General features: G+C 46.8%; 1 protein-coding gene and 1 long non-coding RNA gene across 2 annotated transcripts; one reads left to right on the top strand and one right to left on the bottom strand.

Moving 5' to 3' along the window:
- Positions 1-4,647: 4,647 nt before the first annotated feature.
- On the bottom strand, positions 4,648-7,928 carry LOC120689030 (uncharacterized protein At5g08430-like). Its single transcript, XM_039971376.1, has 6 exons — positions 7,864-7,928; positions 7,309-7,499; positions 5,854-6,769; positions 5,577-5,698; positions 5,382-5,441; positions 4,648-4,719 (listed from the first exon to the last, which is right to left on the bottom strand). The coding sequence occupies exons 2-6, from the start codon at positions 7,387-7,389 to the stop codon at positions 4,648-4,650; spliced, it is 1,251 nt and encodes a 416-aa protein (XP_039827310.1). The 5' UTR covers positions 7,390-7,499; positions 7,864-7,928.
- Positions 7,929-9,793: 1,865 nt separating this feature from the next.
- On the top strand, positions 9,794-11,219 carry LOC120691797. Its single transcript, XR_005682381.1, has 2 exons — positions 9,794-10,919; positions 11,007-11,219. It is a non-coding gene; the product is annotated as an uncharacterized LOC120691797 (long non-coding RNA).
- The last annotated feature ends 249 nt before the right edge of the window (positions 11,220-11,468 follow it).

Below are 11,468 nucleotides of genomic sequence, written 5' to 3'. Positions count from 1 at the left end.
ACTAGTCAGGAGGGTGCCAGCTGCTAGTGTCTGGTCACTTGTTATGATGGACATGATAATTCAGATCACACTGAATATTTATATTTGGAACAAGTAGTTCTTGTATATCTGAACTGAGTGCTGGCTGGGAGGTTCTCAAATCCCACTATAAGCCTTTCACCAGCAAAAATGGAATCAGTGTGGCCGGCACCTATTATGAGTCTCTACAACAGACACAAGGGACCGATGATTGAGCTGTTGCAGATATGAGGTACGGTGCAGATATGAGTTTCACACATATTATGAGTTTCTAACTATTTTTCTTGGTGAGTATAAAGTTATTAACTGGATGCACATAATGTCTCATATGCACCAACATGTGCCTGTGAGTCGTAGGTGATGTTCAGTTAAATACGTTCACTACCAGAAAATCGAAATTTCATGACGGTGCCCTATTTTCGTGAGAGGCATGACCAAACCGTCACAGAATTAATTACTTTCGTGAAGGTGCTTTAGAACCTGTCACGAAATCGTATTTTCGTGAAGGTGCGACATACAGTCATGGAAATTTACTGTTTTCATGATATAGTTGTGTAAACCGTCATGAAAATTAGGTGTTCCAGTCATGAAAAATGTTTTAGGCCAATCAAATTGTGCCATGTGGCAGATGATCTAAATGAAGAACATATAAAGAGCTAGCTCTCTCTTTTTGATCCAGAATTAAAACTTGTAATGATATTTCTCCATTAATACTCCAAATTTGATGATTTTTCTTTCTATTTTTTTTTCTAAAATCATGCACTTTCAATAAATAGACTTTAATATTGATGGCTATTTGTGGTTTTGTTTTTCATATGGCTTGTTTTCTTCCACCTATATAGAGAATAGAAAATATGTTTTTGCATATAGCAATTGCTAATGTAACTGTTGGCTCGGAAAATAGCGAACTATCAAACTACTCAATTGCTAGTGTGTCGTGCGTTGGATTGGATATGGTGTAGCGCACAATGACTCGAGAATTTAGACTAGTTCATGCCGAAAAATGCCCTATGTCCAGTATGGGGGTGGTTCTCTTGCTCTATTGCTCCCGAGCCCAGGTGCTTAAAGTTCAGAGGGGAGCTTACAAGCCTTCAAGCAGTATGTTCTCTCGAGCTTAAATCTCTCGGAGTCGAACCCTCTCCTACGTGGGGGGGCTTCCCCTTTTGTAGTTCAAGGTGGGGCCCCTGTTTACATATATCTATCGAGGTGTCTTGATTCCGCCCGGGGGTCCTTCATCTTCGTCAGTCGGCGGGCCCCGCCCGGTCGGTCGGGAGTGGAGAGGCTTGTGTCAGGTTGGTTTTCTTGGATGATGGGTTGTTTAGCTGTTGTCCCGTCCTTGGTCAGTCGGGGTGGCTTCGCCACTCGATTAGTCGCTCGGCGGCCGTCTCCTTTCTTGTCCGTCCGTATGGGCTCCTCCGTCCGTACCGCCACTGCACGTCCTTCCTTGCGTGGCTTCTACCCGAAGGACGGCACACTCATTGAGGGGCGCCCTGCCATGGTCAGACAGTGCAGCCCTGTCATAGTCGCTGGCGTAATGGAGTGGTGTTCAGAAGAAGCCATCATTACGGCGTGCGGGATGGAGCTCGTTGACGCTCTCTCCTGTCTCTCATCCGTTGCGTAGCCTCTGTCAGGGGGTCCTGTGGATCACGCAGGCGTGGCGTGCGGAGGGAGTGGGCAACGTGTGAAGCCATACGGGGACTGGCTTGATCGGCACGCCCGTCGTACGGGGTGGTGTTCTTGGAGTGCACGGTCCGGGTCGCTTGGTACTGCGCTGACCCGGGGAGTCTTAGGTCAGGAGGCCTCCACGTGTCCCCCCGGGGGGTCGGCCTTCAGCCGGGCCGGGCGTTGGAGGCCGGTGTTTGTTCGTACCCTTTTGTGGGCTTTGCCGGAAAGCGCTTAATAGTATGTTGGGCCGCTATTGCTTAAGGCGGGCCTGCTAGGGACCCCGGGTTTATGCCCCCATCAGAGGCCCCTGAGTGGCTTTGCGATTTTTTGTAATCGTGAAGCCGCTGGACTCGGTTTGATGGTTCCGGTCGGGGCATCCCATCCGTCAGATCGCGCTCTCAGCTTTCGGCGGGTTGCAGTGCTGGCGTGATGGAGGCGTGCCAGTCTTACTGACCGGCCGGAGGGCTATCTTCATGGAATCTCAAGGTCTGCCGGCGCGTCCTGTCACTGCATTGTGGACGCATCGGCTTCTCCCCCGATGGCGGTCGCTTCCCATTGGTGGGTCGTACGGCGGCGGTACCCCGACCGACGCGGCGGTTGCTCGGCACGCTGGGCCCGATCCTCTAGCATTGAAGGAGGGCATGCGGTTTGATGAGGACTTTCGGTGCGCTATGTTTGACCGGTCCGTTGGGTGCCGCGGCCGTTCGTGTCCATGTTTGCCTATAAATAGGGGCGTCGTGGATGCTTGGTTCCGCATCAAAGAACACTCATGGAGATCTTCCTAGTAGTTCTCTTCCTCACACCTCGTGCCTGTCCTCCAGACGAGGGCGGGCCTGCTCTATGTCTCTGGTGCTTGAAGAATGCTTGCGAGCGGCGGAGGATCCTCCTCAGGAGTGCGAAGGCTGCTTGCCTGAGTTAGGTAAGCCAGGCCACTGGTCTGCATGCTCCCTTGCCAATCAGGCAAGGGTGTGCCATGACTCTGGTGGCCTTCTTGGTCTCTCCTTGGTGTCGGTTCGGTGACCCGGTGGCCTTGGACCTGACCTGCCATGGGGGTTGCCCCTGTCCGTCCTACTTGCTGGTGCCGCTCCCCCGAGGCTTCGGGTGGGTGCATCACGCGGCGCTAGCGCGGAGCTGCGGACATGCTGCCTCATCTTCCAGCTCCATCTGGAAGGCGGCGTGGTTTGGCGCTACACTTAGTGGTAGTGGGGACAGATAGGAGCCCCTCTCTTAGCTGGCAGGGTGGTCTTGCATCTAGGACGGGTCTCCGCGTCTCCGATCGGAGACGGGAGGTTTTCCGAGTGGCGACTGGAAGGTCAACGGCTCGGGCAAGATGGCCCTGGGCCGTCTTCCACGTCCTGAGGAGGATAACAGGGAGCTACATCGGCGAGGAGTTCGGCCCTACAACAGCTTCGAAGACCATCCTCCCCCCCCCCCTCCCCGAGATCGAGTTTTTTTAATCATTATAAGTTATAATTTTTTGTTACTTATATTTTTGAACAGTGAATGTATTTATATTATTACTTGCTTTTTAAGGTCGACGCCTCATATACTGTAAGAAAAAAAAAGGTGCATGTGGATTAGGCATAACCTTGCCAAATAAGCTCCTTTGAAATATACTCCCTCCATCCAATTTTGATGGATATATTTCCATATGGCACAATGATCAAGGGCACCAAGTGTGCTTATCAATCTAATAAATGCAACATAGATTTTTTTGTTGGTCCTCCAATGTTTTAACTGAGAACTTCTCGTTTCTAGTGCTATTTATTACCACAGTCCATGCCAATAGCAAATATAGCTATCATTTTTGAACATTTGGATTTTTGAAATATATCTATCAAAAGTGGATGGAGGGAGTACTATTAAATGGAAACTGTAATAATTCCATGAACTGGATTACATTTAATATGTATCAGGCTGGATCATTCCGTTGCAAAGCTAAAGAAACTGTAACAAAGGATTTCCAGTACCACTTTATTATAAGATACAAAGTAAAATATCTCCATTTCACCTAAACAAACCATGTATGGCATTCCCTTGTGAGATGTTGGTATTATGAATGTAAAACATATAGACAGAAATAGCTTTTTATGACAAAAATTTTCATGTATTTAATTTGCACCTATATTCTGTTGAGAAGAGTTGCTTGCTTCAACTTCGAGTTCAGTTTCATTTCCGTCTTGTTCTGTATCCGCAATAATTTCCGGAACCTCTTCAAGGCGACGCATCCTTTCAGATTCGGTGCTTAGCAGCTCCAGTTGCTGCATTAGTTCCTCAAATGTAACAGAACAAACAGTCAAGGAAGAAACATTGAGGAACTTTCTCAAGTAGTCCAAGAAAATGTACTACGAATAGTATAAAAGGAAAGCAAGATGACATCTTAGAATTAAAACATTATACATATATTAACATGAGACCACAACAGCCAATCGGCAAAGGATATTCTTGTTTCCACCCTTTTCTATTTGCTCTTTCAATCGCTCTTTCCAGTCTCACAACTTCTTTGTCAATCCACTGAAAAAATGGAAATTTGGTCAATAGGAATGGATACACACTAACATATGGAAAGCAAGGATAGATTACTAAAATGGTAAGACTAAAGAAGTTATGAAGACTCGCAATTTTCCTTTCAGACTTCAAGTTGTATCTAACAGCGGAAAGAAGATTAATATATTTTGAAAGTACCATGCCCACTAGGACCAATTGAAATTCCAAAATTATTTTTGTTTGCTATAGGACTAGATTAGAATAAATTAAAGTGAACCTATATTGATATTTCAAAGAAAAAGAGGGCACCAATAAATTATGTATACAAGTTTCAGAGCAAACTAAGGTTGATATCGAAACTCCTAAAGAAGTTCCGGAGTCTTTTGAAATATGCTAACTGCTTTTGATTATTTGGATAACAAATTACTAATTAAGTTTTTCTCATTTACCCATATTCATGTATCAAAATAATGGCATCTATTGATTTCTGAGTGCACTTACATGATTTTCTATGTCCTTATGTACAGTTGCCACCTCTTCCAGTGCAGCCTGTCAAAAAGAGAGAACTCAGAGCACTAAATAGGAACTCGGCATATGAAAATCAGGACCTGTACATTGGTGCAATCTTACAGGCCATCTCATCAACAATATTGAGACAACTTAACAGAGAACCCCGAGTAATGAATAAAGTAACATTCATGTAAAACTCAACATTTTCTACCCTTCTATTGAAAAAATGTATGGATATCCTGGCCAGCATATTATTGAATTTCCTTTCTCTTAATATTCTGGTTTGTTCTTCCTCCTAACTTAGTATTTCAAGGGTTTTAAATATCCAAGAGAAGAGCAACAAAAGAAATGCAAAGGGCTATCTAATTACACGTAGAGTATGAGGAAAAATCCTCCTGATCTACTTGTTTATGAAATATCAATTTAGACAAGAATTGGAATATGCTAGAGGAATTGGTGACTGTTTTGACAGTCACAAAGTAGCTAGTAATTGGCCCAGTGAATTTCATATCATGGGCACAATAAATGGATACATACATGCAGCACATGCAGATAAAGAAAATATCCTCATCGGTAGAACAATGAAAATGATAGTTATAAGAAATATTTTTTTTAAACAGCATGGTAACTCTTCTCATCCAGTAAATCACATGGTAAGGAACTGAATTAAGGAGAACAAAGGTTTCGAAATGTGATCTTACAATTGTAGGCTTTTCCAGAAGTCCATTTTTCACTGAAGAAACAAGATCATTACATTCCTCCTGTAACAAAGGGAATTGACGAATCAATGTTGTACAAACTATTCTATTTAATACTGATAACCTACCATAAAACTGAGGTAGAACTATTTTTTCCCCGTCAGAAACAATTAATACTCTGGATTATGAAAGTAATACCTGCGTAAAGTCCTCATCGGAGAGCATTGAGATCTTGACATCATCCCACAAACCAGTAACACATAAGAGAATATCGGTACATGTGTCTTTCATCTTGTATTCTTCTGAAGATTTCTTGATGCCTGTAATGACATATTATAGGAGTACGTTAGAGAGATGTTTGCAAATATGGGTCATGCTTTTACTAATATAAATATTCTGTGCTGCTCAACAAATTAAGGAAACTAGACCATCGGGGATAAGAAAGAATACTTGCAATTGACCCTTTTTTTTTTACCTGTCACCAGCCCAAGCTGGTATGGATTTTTAGGCATTTCGTACTTGTGAACTATGGGGGCATTCTTGACTCTGACAAAACATCCAACAACTTTCTGATCAAATGTGTCTGGATGATTCAAGAGATCGATAACTAAAGATCTTCTCAGATAAATAAGCTTTATGTTATTCTCATTAAGAGATGCAAAACATCTCTTGTTTCTTTGTGAAAACCTCTTAACAATCTTCAAGTCCATACTATTTCGAGGTTTCTTTTTCATAATAAGACCATCATCATCATCATCTTCAGAACCATCAACACGAGGTTTCTTTTTTGTAATTGGAACATCATCATCTTCAGAACCATAAAAAATTTCATCCTCTGAAACAGAATTTGCAGCTAGATGAACTGCTAGAAACTTACGGATACTTTCGCAACCCACTTTTCTTCTCCCAAACAAAAGGTGCAACTTTTCATCACACAAGAAAGACTTTTTCTTATTATTCTTGAACAAATTCTTCTTTTTGATGTACGCCATGATAACTCCAACAATTTCATCTTCATCAAGAGATTTTGATGTGTCCTTTCCAGAACTTGACAAGAATCGCATTAACTCTTCAGAACCCCAACCAGTATATGTTTTCTTGTTTGACTTGTCCTTCAGTGATGTGATCACTTTATTCTGTTCTCCCTTAGAGTCCAAAGGAATTGTTTTTTCAATGGCAGCATTTTCAGCAAATATATTTGTATCTGACATGTGATCTTTATCTGGAAATTTCTCTGAATTTGATCTATTAAGGTCAAGCTTTTTGTTAAGAATAAAATGAGCTTCTTCCAGCATTTTCAGCAATTTCAAATGTTCTCTGTCTTGAACGTCTTCCCAGTAGTCTTTAAACAAAATTTCTTCTATCTCTGCCTTGCTGAAATCACTCTGTACCTGGAGATGAACATGAAATTTGTCAGAGAGCACAAAACGAAACTATATGTTGGAGGGGTAAAATCGAATTTTGCTACTCCCTCTGGACCGTTTTCTAAGGCGTCAAGAGAAGTCCACATACCAAGGAAAGCCTCCGATCCGTGTGCATGCTAATTACTCCAATCTCATTAACCTCCTTTTGCATGGCTACATGCACCAACTACTCCAGAAAAATAATTTAAACCAGGCTACTTCACCAATGGTTTAATCATGCATGCATGCATAACTGTTTCGTTTTCCTACCCGAGAATTAATTACCGTTATTGGAACAGACACACGCCTAACAAACTGGCCAAAATGAAAAACCACAGTACGCCTAACATATGGGTCCGGAGGGAGTATGAATTCTAAACAACCTTGGCATCCTTCCTAAAAAGACAACACAGATTACACAGGGAAATAACTACAAATAGATATACAGTAAAATTCTTTGCAGAATCGACTAATGGATACTCAATACAGTAATGCAAAAAAAAAGTTTAGTATATGCATACACTTACCCAACGAGGATCAATATCAGTATTCTTCTCAATCAGGATAGCCTTGTTCAAGCAGCTGGTGCAAAATCCTTTTTGCTGCATTCTCAACTCGACAAATCCAACTTTGCCAAGGCAGTCATGGCAAACCGATTTAGGACAGCACAGACACTGAAAATGTGAACTCTGTCTGCAGTTGAAACATATGTGCCAATCTGTATATAACAAAAATTAGGCCAAAGTATTAATAGCATTAGGGGTCACGTAGTATTAGATGTCTGTACGCACAATAAATCGTAAGCCCATAGCTTGGAGCACTGCAGAGCAACATTTGAAGAAAGACTTTCAAGATCATGCAAGTCTAAGTGCAGAGCTACTGATTATTTGCGACCATTTAATTACTGTCTAGATTATTAGCCATTTTGCATGATGCTGGAACAGGTAGCTAGGTATAACCCAGGACGATTAAAGCTTGACGGTCCAAGAAAAATATCGTAATTCCAAGAAGGAAAAAGTTAACCCTGAAAATCCATGCATTCATGACAGGAAAAGTAAATAGGGCATCACAAGAACGCTCACCACAAATGAGTTGCTCGCTGTGACTAGAAAAAGAGACATGTTTATTCTCCAAACAGCGCAGATGGCAGTTCCTGTAACGAGGCAAAGTGAGGATCAGTTGGCAAATATTGGCTCGAAAATGATGATGAGCCGAATCAACGAGATGTCAGTCATTCATTCATTCCCAAGCCAGCAATGACGTACTACAGAGATTAAGATTCAAGACTGAAGTAGTTAATACACATGCGATTCCCCAAGACAAATAAGAAAACGGACCGATAATTCGTATCAAATTTTCCATGCAAAAAATATATGCAAATTTCAGCCTGCACGTCTCAGTTATTCGCCTTGCCTTTGCACACTTGGGCGTGGACGCACTGACGTAAGGCAACCAGCCGCAGTGCGGCGCTCGTTGCATCCCCCGTCCAGGCGTCCACGTGCCGCGGCTCATCCCTCGCTGGTTTCGCTCTGCCCTTCCGCCGGCGGTGTCCGGCCCCGTCCGGCGGCGGCGAAAACCCAGCAGAACAGGCCACGTCGCTCGCGCGTCAAGTCAGGCCCTCGCTTCTCTCCGCGAAACGCAAGTGTTTTCCACCCGTGGCCTCTCTCCCGGCCGGGCGGCCGAGCCCCTCCCTCTCGTGTAGGGTTTCGGCACCGAGCGCCGCCGCCACCACCGTCGCCTCCCCGCCGGCATGATCCTCAGATCCTGACAGCGCAGACGCGCGGTGGCCTCTCTGTCACTCCCGGCGGGCGCGGCCCAGCAGCGCCGGGCCCAGGCCCCAGCACGACCTCGCACGGCTGCGACATCGCCCCCACAGACGGGCCAGAAAAAACTGAACGCTAACCGACAGGCGGCCCATCAAAAATAACCAAAACTCGCGGCCCATAACGGCAGCTACAGGCCCATAAGGCTACAATGCTTCGCCAGCCCAGCTAAAGCTTTACGCTTCTTCCTCCTCTCGCCGTTCTCTATACGCTGCACGCAGCACCGCCTACAGGCTACAACCATGTCAGAGCTACACGAAGCGCCGACGAGCACGAAAACAAGCCGGATGTCTGGAAAAATCCAGAAGCTGAGCACACGCAAAAAAAAAAAAACAAGCACCGAGGATTATTATACCGGCCGGACCGCACGTTCACCAGCGCTACACAACGACAATCCCCGCGAGGGCTTACCTGAAGTCGCAACGGCGGAGGTGGTCTCCGTCGTCCTTGCACACGAAGCAGCACTGATCCGGCTTGCCTCCGAGCATCTTCCAGCTCCCCTCTGCCTCTGCTCTGATATTCCCGGCGAACGGAGCCGGCCCGCGAGCTAAACTAAACCCTCCCACGACGAGGCGTGCCGCGGAGAACGACGATGAAAATGGGCGGCGGCGGCGGCAGGAGAGAGCTAGCCGGTGTCTGGACGACGTCCGGTGGATCTGAGCGCGACGGGGAAAGGACAGGCGGGGGGCGAGTTTTGCAGGGCGCTGCGACGTGGGGTGAGGAAACGGAAAGGTGGAGGCTCCTCGTCGGCTGCTCTGGGCACTGCGCTCTCCCTCGTTTCCTTTTGCCAGCCAGTGGAACGGAGGGGGGAGCCTGACATGCGGGCCTAGAATGTGGCCACGCTTGTCATGCAACCCTGACTGGAAACGGCTGCGGGTTTGCCGGGCCCGGATGGCTCATTTTTTTGTTTCTTTTTAATTGTGTACAGGCAAGCAGTGCGGAATTTTCTTCATAAATTTAATTGATTCAGAATATATCTCTAGGCTATATATATCTCTAGGCTAGTATTCTATCTGCATACTACATATCTAATTATATGTATATCTATCTGTAATCTGTAGCTATATATGTATATCTATATATACTACTACGGTACTACTCATGTGAGAAATTTGGACGTATCTCTTCTCTATCTACTCCTAAAAATTCCCTATTCTCTATCTACTCCTAAAAATTCCCTAAGCGGGACGCCGCTTTGCGTCGTACGTCGCTGGGTGCGACCCCCGCTTCGTCCAGCCTCGGACGGTTCCTGATCGCCTCTTCGAATCCACGCTCGTCCGTTTGAATCCCTAACCACCCGTCCGCTTCAAACGACCGATAATCTCGGCCCCCTACCGTACCACGCTCCGCCACCAGAAATCATAAAGCCAGCACCGGTTGTGCGACGGACGCGCCGCCGCTCTGTCCCCTACGCAGCAGCGCAAGCACGCCGGAGAAGAAGACAGCCGCCACGGCACCTTCAGCCACCGAATTGGAGCGCTACAACATCCGTTTTGCCGCACCCCGCCGCCGCCTGCCGTCCGCGGGAACATCGCCGCCACGAGCAGCTCCCGAACCCGGCGCCGGCGATAGGATTTCGTCCGTCCCCGTCCTGGTCCGCCGTGGGTGAGCACATCCCTGAGTTCCCTTCGCCCTGATCTTCCTTTCCCCCACCTCCTCTCTCCTCCCCTGCAATCCACCCTCCCAAATCGCCGGCCTGCGCGCTCTGGCGCCGCCGCTCCTGCGCACATCCGACTGGGACCTCTCCCCGCCGCGCCCCTGTGCACCGCGCGGCCCCCGGCGAGGATCACCATCAGCATCAGGAACGCCTCAAAGGTGGCCCGCATCACCTCTCGCACCGCCACCGGCTGCGCCCGGTCCTTCAGCACCAACACAAGGTGACCAGGAACGATAGGTTCTGCTTCAGCAGCCGGAGCGCCGGGCAGATGCGCGCGTCGCCCACGCCGCGGGCGTAGAGGCCCTGGTAAAGGGAGTTCCGCGAGTCAAGGAAGATGAGCCGGAGCGCGATGACCTCGGCCACGGCGAAGGAGGACGAGGACGAGAGCGAGGCGTCGAAGGCCTTGATGTGGGTGAGCATGTAGCGGAGTGTGTTGAGGTGGACGTAGATCCGCTGCGTGCCTCGGTTGATGGACGGCCGCGGGATGTGGTGCGAGCCGCGCGCCGCCGCGTGGGCTGCCCTCCAGGCTCTGGCGCCTGGCACGTCGGCAGCGCCGCCTTCTTCCACAGCCGGAAGAAGCTCGAGTCCTGGTTGCACCTCTTGTCGGCGGCAGCGGAGAGAGGTAGCTGTGATTCGACCCTGTCGGACGCTATGCATGGTAAGCTGCTGCACCAATAAAGCTACCATTGTAGTGTAACATTTCAGTGATTGCTTGCGCCTCTAACTAATTGACTCTTTGGTGCAGTGCCCCCCTTGTGCTTGATTGATTGTGTCACTGGTGTCGCTGTTGATGTTGTTTGCTCCGCTGCTGTACCGTTTCATTGTTTGTGCCCGCAAAACATTTGATGAAATGCCTTAATCTTGCCTATGTGTTGTGTGAGGTCTGGCCAAAGGAGAAAGGTAGAAACGTACGGACAAGTGAATGCGTGAAATACTAAAATGCAATTTAGATTGCTCATATTGTCTCTTTCTCTTGACAGCTTGTGCATCTAACTTTCGTAGGAAGCTTTCGGTTCAGATCTCCAATTACTATAGTATGTCTATTTTAGCCTTTATGTATGTAGTACGATCTAGATGCTGTTCAATTTGATATTCACATATGCGTATATCTTTTGGCCGGGACATTGGACGGGAAACTGATGCATTCACTACTAAAAAAACATTAATTATGACCTTTAAAAAAAGCCCTCGGAGGCGAGCATAATTT

Source organism: Panicum virgatum, chromosome 9N, assembly GCF_016808335.1.
Source record: "Panicum virgatum strain AP13 chromosome 9N, P.virgatum_v5, whole genome shotgun sequence".
Taxonomy (NCBI): Eukaryota; Viridiplantae; Streptophyta; class Magnoliopsida; order Poales; family Poaceae; genus Panicum; species Panicum virgatum.
The sequence above is the reverse complement of the archived record's forward strand: the minus strand, read 5'-3'. Positions and strand labels throughout refer to the sequence as shown.

Bases quoted from the DNA above. Each gene is read 5' to 3' on its own strand.
- LOC120689030 (XM_039971376.1), bottom strand. From the start codon at position 7,389: ATGCAGCAAAAAGGATTTTGCACCAGCTGCTTGAACAAGGCTATCCTG. The intron at 6,770-7,308 runs GTAAGTGTATGC...GTTCATCTCCAG, and splicing joins CTGATATTGATCCTCGTTGG to GTACAGAGTGATTTCAGCAA. The intron at 5,699-5,853 runs GTAAAAAAAAAA...ATGTCATTACAG, and splicing joins CCAGCTTGGGCTGGTGACAG to GCATCAAGAAATCTTCAGAA.